Source organism: Eurytemora carolleeae, unplaced genomic scaffold (assembly GCF_000591075.1).
Source record: "Eurytemora carolleeae unplaced genomic scaffold, Eaff_2.0 scaffold16, whole genome shotgun sequence".
NCBI lineage: Eukaryota > Metazoa > Arthropoda > Copepoda > Calanoida > Temoridae > Eurytemora > Eurytemora carolleeae.
The window spans coordinates 108,022-123,729 of NW_019396244.1; the positions used below are offsets into that span (position 1 = coordinate 108,022).

The 15,708-nt window shown below is 31.5% G+C and overlaps 1 protein-coding gene across 1 annotated transcript in view; it reads left to right on the plus strand.

Annotated features, from left to right (window-relative positions):
* Window positions 1–2,537: 2,537 nt before the first annotated feature.
* LOC111699226 (cAMP-specific 3',5'-cyclic phosphodiesterase) overlaps window positions 2,538–15,708 on the plus strand; it is a 132,616-nt gene continuing 119,445 nt past the window's right edge. Inside the window, exon 1 of the mRNA XM_023469839.1 lies at window positions 2,538–2,882. Within this exon, the coding sequence (XP_023325607.1) occupies window positions 2,560–2,882 (323 nt within the window). The 5' untranslated portion in view covers window positions 2,538–2,559. The remainder of the gene's footprint in view (window positions 2,883–15,708) is intronic.

Below are 15,708 nucleotides of genomic sequence, written 5' to 3' on the forward strand. Positions count from 1 at the left end.
GATATCCCGCGATGGTTATACGTTTTGATAACAACTGTAATTGAGGGATCAATCATTGATCCTCAAAGAAATCGAGCCTTTGCCACAAATTCTGGTTTTCTGATCTCTATAGCTTTGTAACCTTAGATATTTCAATCTTTAAATTCTGTTTAATAAAATAATCTAAGTTTGAAATATGAAAGGTTTCAGGTTGAAAAGATATGATTATAAATACAGAGTTTGGGTAAAGACTCAATTCCTTTAAAAGTGCTCGGATCGGATATCGCAATAACACACAAAAGTTCCTCAAGGTTTATATAAAATTATGAAGTTTATAACTTAATAATTATATAAATTTCTGTTCTGCTGAATTATAATTTGTTACAATTCTAAGAGATCTCATCTATTCTATATTATCCATGAAAAAGAAACTTAATTAATATTTCTCAGTTAACAATAATTAATAAGCTTCTCAAACCCCCCCCCCCCCCATCTTCATTTATATACATAATGTTGAAACTAGATTACACAAAGTTTGAGAATAGCGCCTATTTCCAATATGTATAGCATGAGGAATATTATTTGAGTTTATAGAAAGATGAAAAAATTTTATTTTTATCTGAAAAAGATAAAATATCTAATGGGCTTTACAACATTTACATAACGTTGTTTAATAAATGGCAATTTTGAATGCTGGTTCAATTTAGCTCAAAAATGAAAAATCAAATAATATTTTATAAACTAAACATTTGCCAAAAGCCCTAATTTTCTTATCCATATATCTTTGCAACCAGATGGTGTAAACTTTTGATATTTTAAACTTAAAATATTTGACCATTCTAAATTATGAATACTTCGTGTTCAGATCCTTTATTATTATAAGAGGTAAAAACGCCATATTTTAATAATAATAATAGAAATTATAGCAGTAACATTAAAAAATTGTCTTTTTAATTACTTTTTTTGGTTATTCTATTTTTTTTCTTTCTTTCATGTATAATTAGATTCAAAACAATCAAAAACGATCATATTAAGAAGGGCAAATATTATTATGAAGAACTAGCTTTGGAACCCAGGTTTGCCTGGAGTTTTCCCTGTAAAATTCAACCCACTTTGAAACCAAGCTGAGAGAATATTCCCGTGGTTCTAACGAATTCCCTAATCCAACTTTGAGGCAAATCGGTCACGGAGGGTCAGATATTTAACGAGACAAATTGAGATTACTACTTTTTATATATACATATAGATAATAGATTTTTATCTAAATTATCCAGAAATTTTTTACATACTTAATTTTTCACAAAGGAGTTGAGTCTTTGACACAAGCTCTGATTTTCTAATTCATACATCTTTGTAACCTGATTGTGTAACCCTATAGATTATTTGATCCAAAATAATTCATAGTTTGAAATGTATAAGGTCTACTTTATTAGGTTGCAAATACATTTGGATTAGAAAATCAGATTTTGTGACAACGACTCAACTCCTTTCCTATATTTTTTATTACATAAACGTGGACTTCTGTGGAAATTCAATTCCTATTTTAATTTATTGAAAAGGCTTTTACTCCAGTAATAATTGTAGAATTTTCACACTTTTTATTTTGCTCTTCAATTTTCCTGGGGTGCAAATTCATTCCATGAAATAATCCAAGATATAACTTATATATTTATCAAAGAAATATGATTAGAAAGATGTGTTTATAGTTCAGTTTACTGGAGCTAAATGCAACCATGTTTTGATAATAATTTTATTAAAAAAATATACTTTTCCTTACGTTTTTCCTTATGTTGTTTTTCTTTTTAAATAGAGTTTGACTGGTTCTTATTCATGGGTATCGCTGTAAGAGATAAATGATAAAGAAGATGGGCAAATGCCTTTTAACCCCCCCCCCCATATACCTGGTGCACTTTAATATATACATTTGGTAATATAGAATATATATATATATGTATACTCCTTTTTATCAATATGGGAAGTAGAATAGATATTCAATATATATGCAGTAACTCTTCTGCTAATAAAGAAATTGTTTGAATATCTCAAATTAATGATATTAAGACCAAATATCGAAAAAAAAGGCTTAATATGTAGTCTTTCAGTTGAGTGCTTTCAGAAAAATCATATAGTTGAATTAATTTTTTATACGCTTTTGTATTTCCACCTACCAAACTAGAACTTCCTAATGTACCTCTTGTTTAAGAAGGAAGTTTATTATTTTGATTTATTTCCCTATAAATGAAGTTTAGCGTATGTTTACATACAGTGCACAATATACTGCATGAAGTATATAAAAGGAAGAAACGGTTCAGTTCTAAGGGGTAGATTGGGTTATTTGGCAGTACATTCACGCGTCTATAAACTGTTAATATATGTCTCACTATATACAAAATCCTTGTAAATATTTTTAAGATCACTTTCCATCAATTTTAAAGAAAGGATTATCTGGATTTGATGAAATTACGAAAATTGTAAAATTAATTAATTTTCAAAAATTCGATTTTGTTGATTTATCAATTTACCAACTTTAGGTTAGATTTTCTTGATTTTTCAGAATAATTTGTTTTCTCAAAAAATACGATGTTACCCTGCACTAGGACTACCAAATCAGTCGTCAACCAAGCTGATTTCCCCAGTATTCCAGAGGCTGATTGTATTGGTTCCCTCAACAATTCAGCTGATAAGTCTGCAGAATCATTTGAAAAATCTGTCAAACTTGCTGATAATAAATTTACACAATCAGCTGAAAATCTTACCCCATCAGCTGACAAAGCCGCGAAAAATTGTGAAGACGGTGATTATTTGCCAACACCTCCCAGCTTTTCAACTTTTCGTTGGAGACGACGCTCCACTGCAAGTCATATAATCTTTAAAACAAGACTTTTAATTTGTCGCAGATTCAGGTAGATATTTTAGAGATTTTTGTAGATATTTGTAGATATTTATAGATATTTGAAGATATTTGTAGATATTTGAAAATATTTGAAGATATTTGTAGATATTTGAAGATATTAGTAGATATTGGTAGATATTTGTAGATATTTGTAGATTTTTTTAGATATTTGTAGATATATGAAGATACTTGTAGGTATTTGTAGATATTTGTAGATATTTGTTGATATTTGTAGATATTTGTAGATATTTGTAGATATTTGTTAATGTTTGAAGATATTTGTTGATATTTGTTGATTTTTGAATATTTTTGTAGATATTAGAAGATATTTGTAGATATTTGTAGATACTTGTAGATATTTGAAGATATTTGTAGATATTTGAAGATATTAGTAGACATATGTAGTCATTTGTAGACATTTGTAGATAATTGTAGATAATTGTAGATAATTGTGGATATTTGAAGATATTTGTAGATATTTGTAGATATTTGTAGATATTTGTAAATATTTGTAGATACTTGTAGATATTTAAAGATATTTGTAGATATTTGAAGATATTAGTAGACATTTGTAGTCATTTGTAGACATTTGTAGATAATTGTGGATATTTGAAGATATTTGTAGATATTCGTAGATATTTGTAGATATTTGTAGATATTTGTAGATATTTGTAGATATCAGTAGATATTTGTAGATATTTGTTGATATTTGTAGATATTTGTAGATATTTATAGATATTTGTAGATATTTGTAGATATTTGTTAATATTTGAAGATATTTGTAGATATTTGTTTATATTTGTAGACCTAATTGTAGATATTTGATTATATTTGTTGATATTTGTAGATATTTGAAGATATCTGTAGATATTTGTAGATAATTGAAGATATTTGTAGATATTTGTTGATATTTGTAGATATTTATTGATATTTGTAGATAATTGAAGATATCTGTAGATATTTGTTGATATTTGTAGATTTTTGAAGATATTTGTAGATATTTGTTAATATTTGTAGATACTTGTTGATTTTGTAGATATGTTAAGATATTAGTACACATTTGTAGTCATTTGTAGACATTTGTAGATAATTGTAGATATTTGTTGATATTTGTAGATATTGTAGATATTTGTAGATATTTGTAGATATCTGTAAACATTTGTAGATATCTGTAAATATTTGTAGATATCTGTGAATATTTGTAGATATTTGTTGATATCTGTAGATATTTGTAGATATTTGTTTATATTTGTAGATATTTGTAGATATTTGTAGATATTTGAAGATATCTGTAGATATTTGTTGATATTTGTTATTTTGTAGATATTTGTAGATATTTGTAGATATTTGTAGATATTTGTAGATATCTGTGTACTGAAAACAATGTATTACATAAGTGTAAGTATAGGATATTTTAAGCCTTTTTTTAATACTCTTAACTTTTAAACTGTATTGTAATACAGGTTGTTTACATTACCCCCAGGGTTATAGCTGTTGCACAAATCATTATAATTGATAATTTTACACTCAGGTTCAGAGTACACTACGCCCGATAAATGTTCAATGTTTTATTGTAGCCCTGGACATGTGAAGTTGAAGACTGTAATGCACTTTTCAGCTTTCAAGATTTTTAACTATTTGGTCGAGGCAATAGGCTTAATTATAATTGACGAGGAAGACTGATTTACGAAATATAAATCCCATTTAAAGTTCATTACCTTTAATGTTTTGTATTTTAAAAGAGGGAAATAGTTGAACTACGTAAACTTCTTCAAATTTGAGAGAAATGACTCAATTTACCCTTTTTTCTTTATAATTATGAGACTTTGTTAAGGATTCCTTATATATGTCTCAAAAATGTTTAGCGGTCGAAACTTTTGTGTGGAGTATCGTTAATCTTGAACGCTTGATCTCGATATTCAATGTAGGCACTTTAGATTTGCGAATAAATGCTTAATCTCTCTATTAAAGTTATCCTTGCTCCCCGGCCACAAAATATATATATGTAATTGTATAGTCATTTTTATTAATATGAATATTGTTAACTTGTGGCCTAATAAATGATTTGATTTGATTTGTATGATATGTGTTCACTACGGGATATATAAGAGAAATTAAATTAATCCGTATACCTGACTAAGATGGAGATCGAAATGCTTCACCTCAAGATTCAAAACACTAAAGTTCTTACTATCGTCAGGGAACTTTTTTAATAAATGAATCAGTTTAAAATTCCATGATTAAAGGAGCAAGAAGAGAACAATCATTCCAATTCTAGTTTCTGGTTTCTGTTGTAGAAATTATCTTTTTCTATTTTTCCTTGTTTCACATCTAATTTTTCTTCTTGTCATCCTGTTTCCCGATAAAAATTCTCTTCATTTCCCATCTTGCAAAATATTTTCATTTAACAGAGCAATAAAACTAGAAGTCGGAGGGGGGGGGGGAGAGGTCAAGCCAAGAAACCATTAAAAAATACTACATTTCCTATTGAATTCCTTACAGTTGTTCAAAATGAGTATACTATTTTTGCAAGAAAATCTGTAGAAAAAATCTTTAATTAGTTCGCGGTTGTTGCTGATTTTGACAAACACCTCTGAGCTAAAAACAAAAATAAACGTGCAAAAATATTCCAGAAATTCTTATTCTTCAGGATAATATATTCTGTTATAAACATAAATCCTTTTTATTTGCAATTTAGAACAAAACTTCGAATACAAATTCACTATGTTTAACATAAAGCAGAAAAAAGTTTAAAACCTGAAAATTTGGAAGGGAACTACTTATTACTCTCCTCAAACTCTAATCTTGTATCCTTGCATCCCTCCCTTAACTAAGCTTTCTGTGCGTTCTGCAGTAATTTACAGTACACTGACCGAAGATATTGTATCATTCAGGGGAGAGTGAACTGTATTTCCACCGACCAAAACTGCACTTCCTTGCTGCAAGAGGATTTTTTTCTCTATAAAAAGTTGAGCGTATGTTTGCGTTTAGTTCAGTGCAGTGATTAGCAATCTAGTTCATAACTAAAGGTTTAGTATCATTTAACAGTATGTTTACTTTATACCATCAAATGACATTTCCTTCTTTATATAAGAATATTTAAGCACCGTACTTCATGCAGTATATCCTTATAAGGGAAATAAAATCATCCTGCGAGGAAGATAAACTGCCTTGAAAAATCAGAAATACGAGAAACTGCCTTTTTAAATCAGAAATACTTACGAGGAAGTCCGGTTTTGGCTGGTGTAAATACATGGTGTTGGGGAAACCTTTGGTATTTCAAACAAGGAGTTCCTGACCTAGAAGAATTCAAAGTTTAAAATATCACAGGACATGAAGTTTCAAAATATCAGGATTAATAGTTCCCCATGGCTAATGTTCATGTTCAATTCCTACTAAACAAGTTTTTAAAGTTATTTTAGAAAAGGCAAAAAACGCTCAAAAAAACATATTTTTTAGAACATTTGAAGTTTGAGTTTTGCAACCAAGTGCAACTAAGTTGCAAATTAAGTGCAAAGCTGAAAAATATGTTATTTCCAACATGTTTAAGGTTAGAGTTTGTTAATTAATAAACTATTTTATTGCAGGTATGTGCATTGTTTTCATCTTAAATTTCACTATTTGGGGTGTAAGTATTTTTATCTATTTTCATTATTCATAAATGTAGTCTTTTTAGATGGGGTTTTGGTGATGATAATTTAAATGATTTAAAAGTTTCTACCTGTATGCAGTATGCACATTACTTTACTCGGATCCAACGAAAGAGGGGGGGGGGGGCAAGGCCGCCATGAGCTCCGCAAAATTGTCTCTAAGCCTCCGTATTCGCCAATGAGTGCTTAAAATGCATAACTTTTAAAATATTTTCAAAAATGTTAAAATGTTTCTACGTTGCTTTTAATTACTCTAAAAGATAGGGGTAGCAACGGCCAGGTCATGTTAAATACTCATCTGTGAATCCAGAGGCTTAGAGACCATTTCGCGGGGCTCATGGCGTCCCTGCACCCCCTCCCTGATCCAACCCAACTGGACATTATGAACCCAGAAATTTTTGCACCTCCGCGCAAAATTGCTTGCGGTTTGAGCTAACTTTTGCACAAACCATTGAGGTTTAAATTTCATTGAGGTTTAAAAACTAAAAACACTGAGATCTACAAAGTTTGAAAAATATGCATCAACATTGTGACCGGGCTCCATTTCAAGTGCCGCCAGGCTTTTCAAAATTATTAGGGCTTGTTTTTAAATGTAGCTGTTAAAGGAACACTTAGCAAAATCCTGATCTTAAAGGGCATGCAAGCGTAATTTCAAGCTTGAACTTCCAAAAGGAGACATTTCCGATTCACATCGGTACCCTTTAAAACTTTGTCCGCACATTGATTTGATCTCTCACAGTTCTCCTTAAATCTGTTTAATTGAGATGTTTTGTTTTCATTTTAGGTGGAAAAAATAATCAGAACAGCCAAGAGCTATTTTCCACCTAATTGCTTTATACTTGTACTGTTAATATAATCAATTTGTAATTGTAAACTCGTTCTGTATACAGGTACATGTATTTTAGCAATAAAATTTATCTTATCTTATCTTATCGTATATATGTGTGTATACTGTATATAGCTGAAGATGGAGTGCCCTGAGACACGAGAATCCTTTATCAAACAATGCTTTAAAGGGTATCGTTGTATATCGATTATGACACTCTACAAATGAAAGGTTACTTGAAATTACGCTTACAGTCCCTTTAATTAGTCTTATACCCTTTATTAAACCTAGTAAACTCTCCCTTTAATTTAAATTTAAATTGGAATTTGCATGCCTTTTATTTTGAAGAATTTTGCAAGAAATTTGCAGTGAAAAGAAAAAATTAGAGATCGTGTCAAAAGTTCTAGAAATTTCCAATTTAATTAAACAGACTGTGTTCTGGATTGAATGAAAACTTTTTGATATTATTAATTATATTTTTAGTTTGTTATACTTTGGAAATTGTTGAAAAACATTCTATTTTTATTTTATTCAACTCCCGCTGCTCTTCTTGCCAGACAAGATGAATTCAAATATCAATGTTTTTTATCTCCATATGTTACTTTTTTACACAAACAATCTTCTATAAAAAAGCTTTGTGCTCATTTTATGTTCGCTATAGATGGTAAAACGGCTGGACCAAATTGGCTGAATTGGCTGACATTTTTTCTTACAGGTCGTCTTTACAGTCTTTTCTAATTTCTAGGTTACCTTGTGTATCTGTCAATGTGTATCAAAAATAATTTCCGTTGTTCATTTGTAAATGATCCAAGAAACATGTCATTGGAAACCTTGCTACTGATTAGATTTAACCAGGTTAGAGAGATGGGGGGAGGGGTGGGGTAGAAATTGATTAGAGATATATGGGAGAGGAGTGGGGGAGAAATTGATTAGACCAAATTAGGGAAAACGGTTTCAGGTGTACACATAGAAACGGAGAAGAAGCACGGTTAAACCGTAATTAAAAACCTCTCTTTTTTAAACAACATGTCGTTAACCACTTATTAGATTAAGAAAAAAAAAACAGTTCACGTAACACAAGTTCTAACCATTCTTATATTCTGAACCTGACACTGTGTGTCAAGTTTGGCAAAGAAATTGAGTCTATGCCACAAACTCATACTTACTAATCCATATATCATTAGGGGGTAATGCAGGGAGTAAGGAATAGAAGGGACGCGGTTCGCCCTACCATATGATTATAAATGCTTTGCAGACGGGTAATTCATTTGTATAAGAAATATTTGTCTGATGTACAATCACCGCATATAAAATAACCTTTTCTGAATATTTCTTATACAAATGGAGTACCCGTCTGCAAAGCATGAATAATCATATGGTAGGGCGAACCGCGTCAGTTATATCTCCCTTCTATTCTATATACTCCCTGGGGTAATGGTGTAAACCTTTGATATTTCAAACTTAGAATATTTTATCTAAAACAATTTCAAACAGTTTGAAATATCTACGGTCTACGATATAGGGTTAGGGATGAGAAATCAGAGATTGTGATAAATACTCAATTCCTTTCAATTTTTTCTTTCGTGTTTCCAAAATATTATAAAACATGATCAGAACTACTCATATTCCAATTTAATTATTCATTTAAATTCTAAATTTCAAACTTTAAGAAAAACTTATATTTATTAATATAAAAAACGGCACCATTCTGAAACACAGTACAATATAACGTTTGCTGGGTTCTTTTAAACTTAAATGCTTGATCCCTCATTTCAAGTTATCTCTGCAGGGTATGACATGCTTAAGATTTAGATCAAAGCTTGATCTCAAGAATCACAATAAAGAAGTGCTGACTTATAATTTGAAGTATTTTTAAGGCTTGATTTGTTACCAAAAGTTTAAAAGTTTTGGACGAATTTGTATTAACCTTTTTTTTATAAAAGTCTATGGACAGTGTCCCTGAACCCCCTTTTTTCACATAGATTGAGGTTGCTGGTTTAGAGTCAGAATGCAAACTAAATGTCAAAATAAATCAACGAAAGATTTTATTTGATATTAGTTTTATTTCTGTATTTTCTCTTGAGAGGTTAAAAGGAAAGCAAGAGCTGATTAGAAAGCCAATAAGGACTAAGAGCCATCTAACGTCGAGAATAAATATTTTTCCGAAACTAAATTTTAATTCCTTTTTGCTAAACTTTACTATCCCCCTCAAAACAAAAAATAGTGAACGTATGAATTATAAAACTTATTGTTAAAAAGTTTCAAGATTCTTGACTTCTATGAATTGTTTCTATAGTTTCTCAAAAACCATCAAACAAGTTTCCGAATTCAATTCAATCTTCAATTTAACATTTCAGAAAATTTCTAGATGTGTTTCTTTTTAAACAAATAAATGAAAAATCATTCAAAAATGAAAATGAATAATGTCTTGAAAAAAATCTTTATAATATATTTATATATATATTTTTTTTTGGGAGGGGGCGGGGCTTTAATATCAGAAAGATAAGATTTCTGGAGGTAATAAATATAGCTTTTACCACAGTTGCTAATAAATGTTTCACGAATTGATTATTTGATTACAGACTAGGGGATTCTATTCAATAATACAAAGGAGATTTTCCTTGTTCTTTACTCACTTTAGATTTGCAGTTGCAGCAGTTTTATCTGATAATAACTAATTATTCTATCGAATCAAACCCCCCCCCATCCCTTAAAAATAACATCTAGAACAACTTTTTGATAGTCAAAACTCAAGATTCAAATGGTTAAGTCATCAATTTCATCTATATAATAAAACAAGACATTTGTATATGTTGCATGTAGCCGGCCAAACGGCTGGACCGATTGGGCTGACATTTTTTGTGGAGAATCATGGGTGGGCTAAAAAATCGACATTTTTTCAAAATATTTTTTTCAATTCAGATTGAGTTACGATATTGTATTAACAGTGAGCAGAGACCGAATAGAAGGGATGAAATAATGTTTGTAGATCCAGACTTTGTATTCATCCCGAATAAGAAGTGCATTTATATTTATGAGTTTTGTTTCAAATTCACTCTTGATGTAATCAAACGCATCACTAAGTTTACCAATAGGAAATAGACGTTTACCAAGAAAGGAATTGAGTTTTTGCCACAAATCCCAATTTTATAATACCTAAATCTCAACAACCAGATGATGCATACCTTTCATATTTCAAACTTACATCGTTTGATCCACCAGAGTTCATAATTTGAAATATCTGTGGTCTACAACATTTGGTTTTAAAGAAATTGGGATTTAAAAATCCGAGTTTGTGGCAAAGACCCATTTCCTTTCTGCTCTTCTTGAAATATATTTGGAATTTCAGTTTCACCAATCTGATGAAAAATTATCTACATTTTGCTGGTTTTAATCTCATTCCCATACTTTCAATCTTGGATTTTATTTCATTTTTAATTTTTTGATGTAGTCTCAGATCTGTTGTTATCAGGCAAAAATTGTCAGCATTTATTCTTGTATATCAAATCAGAAGTGTGATTGAGAAAAATTGTTTTATTGAAGGATTCTGAAAATCTTTCATCTACTATATAAGATCTATTTCTACGTGTACTCATGGGAGCTGTTGGCCTAGATTTCCCTTTATTACTTCGCCAAGTCTGCGGTCTCATATTAAACAAACAAAAATGAAAACCGACATATTCATTTAAGATTTTACAATGATCTTTCTATTTACACTTTGTTACAGAAATGAACAGAAACAGTACAGTTCAGACACAATACTGTACAGCAACAGTATAATGTACAGTTTAGTACTATACAGTAGTTTTTCAAATAATATGGGGCCAGTATAACATGCCTAAACCAGTGAAAACAATCCGTTTGTATCCCCCCCCTTTTTGGCCTGAACTTTACCCGTTATATTCACAATTCTTTCTTTACACCCTTTCCTAATCACTTCCCGTTTCATCTTTTCTTGATAAAAATATATATATATACTGCATCTTTGATCCTTTTTCATCTATTTTATCTTTTATCTAGTTCTTACCATATTTAGTCCCAACTGTACCTAGTCCCAACTGTACCTAGTCCCATCTGTACCTAGTCCCAACAGTACCTAGTCCCAACAGTGCCTAGTCCCAACCCTACTTAGTCCCAGTACTACCTAGTACCAACACTACCTAGTCCCTACAGTACATAGTCCCAACCCTACCTAGTACTCCTAGTACCAGTGCTACCTCGTACAAACACTGCCTAGACCCAAATTTCCCTAGTCCCAACAGTACCTAGTCCCAACATTACCTAGTCCCAACAGTACCTAGTCCCAACACTACCTAGTCCCAACTTTACCTAGTCCCAGCAATACCTAGTCCCAACAGTACCTAGTCCCAACAGTACCTAGTTCCAACACTACCTAGTCCCAACACTACCTAGTCCCAACTTTACCTGGTACCAGCAATACCTAGTCCCAACAGTACCTAGTCCCAACCCTGCCTAGTTCCAACACTACCTAGTCCCAGCCCTACCTAGTCCCAACTTTACCTAGTACCAACAGTACCTAGTAGTCCCAACAGTACCTAGTCCCAACACTACCTAGTCCCAATACTACCTAGTCCAAATACTACCTAGTCCAAATACTACCTAGTCCCAACCCTACCTAGTCCCAACTTTACCTAGTAATCAAATCAAATCAAATCAAATCTTTTATTAGGCCACAAATTATACAATGTACATACATATAAATGCTAATTGAAAATAACAAACAATCATAAATATATTGTGGCCGGGGAGCTACAAGATATCTCAGGCTGTTTACACATGTGCTCCCCTGGTTCAGCATAATATAGATAAGATTAAAACAATTTTCTATGTGCATGAATGGAGTACCAGCAGTACCTAGTCCCAACAGTACCTAGTTCCAACACTACCTAGTACCAACACTACCTAGTCCCAATACTACCCAGTCCCAATACTACCTAGTACCAACACTACCTAATCCCGACCCTACCTAGTCCCAACTTTACCTAATCCGAACCCTACCTAATCCGAACCCTACCAGTATCTAGTACCAACACTAACTAATCCCAACCCTACCTAGTCCCAACTTTACCTAATTCGAACCCTGCCTAATCCGAACCCTACCAGTATCTAGTACCAACACTACCTAATCCCAACCCTACCTAGTCCCAACTTTACCTAATCCGAACCCTACCAGTATCTAGTACCAACCCTACATAATCCCAACCCTACCTAGTCCCAACTTTACCTAATCCGAACCCTACCAGTATCTAGTCCCAACCCTACCTAATCCCAATCCTACCTAGTTCCAACGCTCTATTGATAGGTAACCTCTGTCCTGAATATACCAGCAAGGTTTAAAGTATTCAGTATTAATTGATTGTGCTAAACTTGTCTATTTAAACATTAATGATATGTATTGAACGCTATAAATACCTTTCTGTTTAAGTGTATTCAATGTTTAGCTAATTAAATATCATGATATCTTGGTTTTATTCCAGACTAAAAACTAAATAAAAACAAAGTAATTAACTGTTAACATGAACTCTTTGCTTGATTCATTCTCAAGGTCTTTTCTAAGTAACCTTGTTGGGCCTCAACAGTTTTTAATCTTTGTGAAGAAACAATCTCAAGAACTGACAAGGGTCAACCCAGACCGAAATATATTTTCAATAAATGTGGAACTAACATCTTCTTTTTTACTCTACAGAGGTTTGGTCCATCTCCATCACCGATTAGACGTTCCTTACCTTTCTTCATCTTTTTTTAACATAATATTGGGGATTCTTTGATTTAATTGATCACTTTAATTGATCAGCTGGTCTCATTAATTCTCGCCATTTGATTCCCTTATTTATTTATTTTTATAGATAACTTGCTCATTAAATCCCATTATTGTAATACCTTTTTTTAATCCCTTTACTTATTTCATTTGCAAAAACTTTTCATTTGATACATTTTTTGATGATTTGATCCCTTTACTTACTCCATTTTCATAAATTTTTATTTAACATCTTCAATTTTTCCTCTTCCTTTCTTCTTTGAATCCTCTTATTTTATCCCCTAACCTTAACAAGCTTTTAAATATGAGATTGAATAAGATAGAACTAGCGTGATTATAAAATAAATTTTGTGCAAGAAAAAATTGTCTGTTTGCAGTTTTTTTTTCTTGTTGCTATTTTACCCTTTTAAAAGTTAGAATGCATGCAGAGTCGTATAAATTTTACTGGAAGGAAATTACTTGGTGTACTGTCGTACTGTCCCGTTGTACAATCTGTATCTGTACTGTACAGCTTGGTGTACTGTCGTACTGTCCCGTTGTGCAATCTGTATCTGTACTGTACTGTACAGCTTGTCCTAGCTGCCTGAAATTCAGTCTGGGACAAGGATTTGGAGTTGTCAATGTAGTGAAATATATTTAGTTTCATGCTTGGACATTTTGAAAATGTGATGTTTAGTGAGACCCACTGCATCTAATGCTTTTCCTTTACTCGCAAACAAACAATTAAGAAAACTGCATCCTACTCCTTTAACTATTCTATTCTATTCTAACCAAGCAAAAACCATTTCCGTAGTTTTCACGAGTTCCTCAATCAAAATTTGAGGCAAATTGGTCCAGGGATTCCTGAGTTATAATCGGACAAACAAACAGAGATTACAACTTTATATATATATAGATATACTAACGAGGAACCCAGCTTTGTCTATTAACATCAGAAAATAAAAAATATCACCCCTTTATCCCACTTAACTGTGTCCCTGCCCGGCTACTCTTAGATCAAACCCCACAGAGCCCAAAACTTAAGACTGGGTATCGTCAAGAAACCCAGGAACGGTAACCGGGTTTCATCAATGGGGTTAGGCAATTTTGTAGATATGAATATATACATATATATTATTTGATATTTTTATGTTCTATCTTTATTTTCTTTTAAAAAATTTTTTTTCTACTTTTAAATTTCCCTCTCAGCCTTTTTAGGGTTAAACAAGCTTAAGTCGGTATTGTTCGATATTGAAAATTCTGATGTATTTGATCCACAACATAATCTATATCCAAACTATTTCAAGTTTTCAAAAGAATGCTTCTGATCCATCAAGTACAGTGTGTCAAGGATTTATCTTGAACAATTTTAAAAATAAATCATATTATGCAATAGCTTGAAGTTTTTTAATTAATAAAGGAATTGAGTCTTTGCCACAAACTCTAATTTTTAATCCCGATATCTTTGCAACCCAATGTTGTAAAACCTTTTTATATTTCAAACTATGAATTCTGTTTGAAATAGCATAGGTTTACACCAGCAGGTTGCAAATAAAATTTAAATTTGAGGCAAAGACTTGAATTTCTTTGTTTTGCAGCATCTTCTAGTCTAGGATTTGCTAATTAGAGCAAGTTGATGGTTCATATTTAGAAACGTAGATCAAATAGAGTTCAAGTCGGAAGCTTTGTGATGTAAATCTCGAGATCAAACATTGATCTCCATATACTGCAGAATCTCGAGATCAAGCATTGATCTCCATATTCTGCAGAATATCGAGATCAAGCGTTGATCTCAATATTCTGCAGAATCTCGAGATCAATCATTGATCTCCATATTCTGCTGAATCTCGAGATCAATGTTTGATCTCCATATTCTGCAGAGTATGGAGATCAAACTTTGATCTCCATATTCTGCAGACTTAACTTCTCTTCGATATCCCGTGTTCGTCAAAACCCTGAATGAACAACTTTAATTTGAGGATCAAGTATTTAACCTCAAATTTAAAAGTACTTACATTGGATATCGAGATTAAAAGTTCAATATTAATGATACTTCCCACAAAAGTTAAGACCTCAGAAAGGAATTTCGTGAAATGAATTCAGAATAAACCATTTCTAATTTTGAAGATATATATGAAATTTATTTCTGTTAGAAAAATATTTGTTTATACACCCTGTGCAATAAGCATGTAGCTTCATAAACTTTTATAAGCATTTAAATTCCCAAATCTCCGGGATTAAACTTTAACAGAATTTACATTTTTAAAACATTATCCATCACTCGAGTGTTCGAATAGTGAATATGCTTTTAATAAAATACATTTTTAAACATTATCCATCACTCGAGTGTTCGAATAGTGAATATGCTTTTAATAAAATACATTTTTAAACATTATCCATCACTCGAGTGTTCGAATAGTGAATATGCTTTTAATAAAATACATTTTTTAACATTATCCATCACTCGAGTGTTCGAATAGTGAATATGCTTTTAATAAAATACATTTTTTAAACATTAACCATCACTCGAGTGTTCGAATAGTGAATTTTTTTTCAATAAAATACATTTTTTAAACATTATCCATCACTCGAGTGTTCGAAT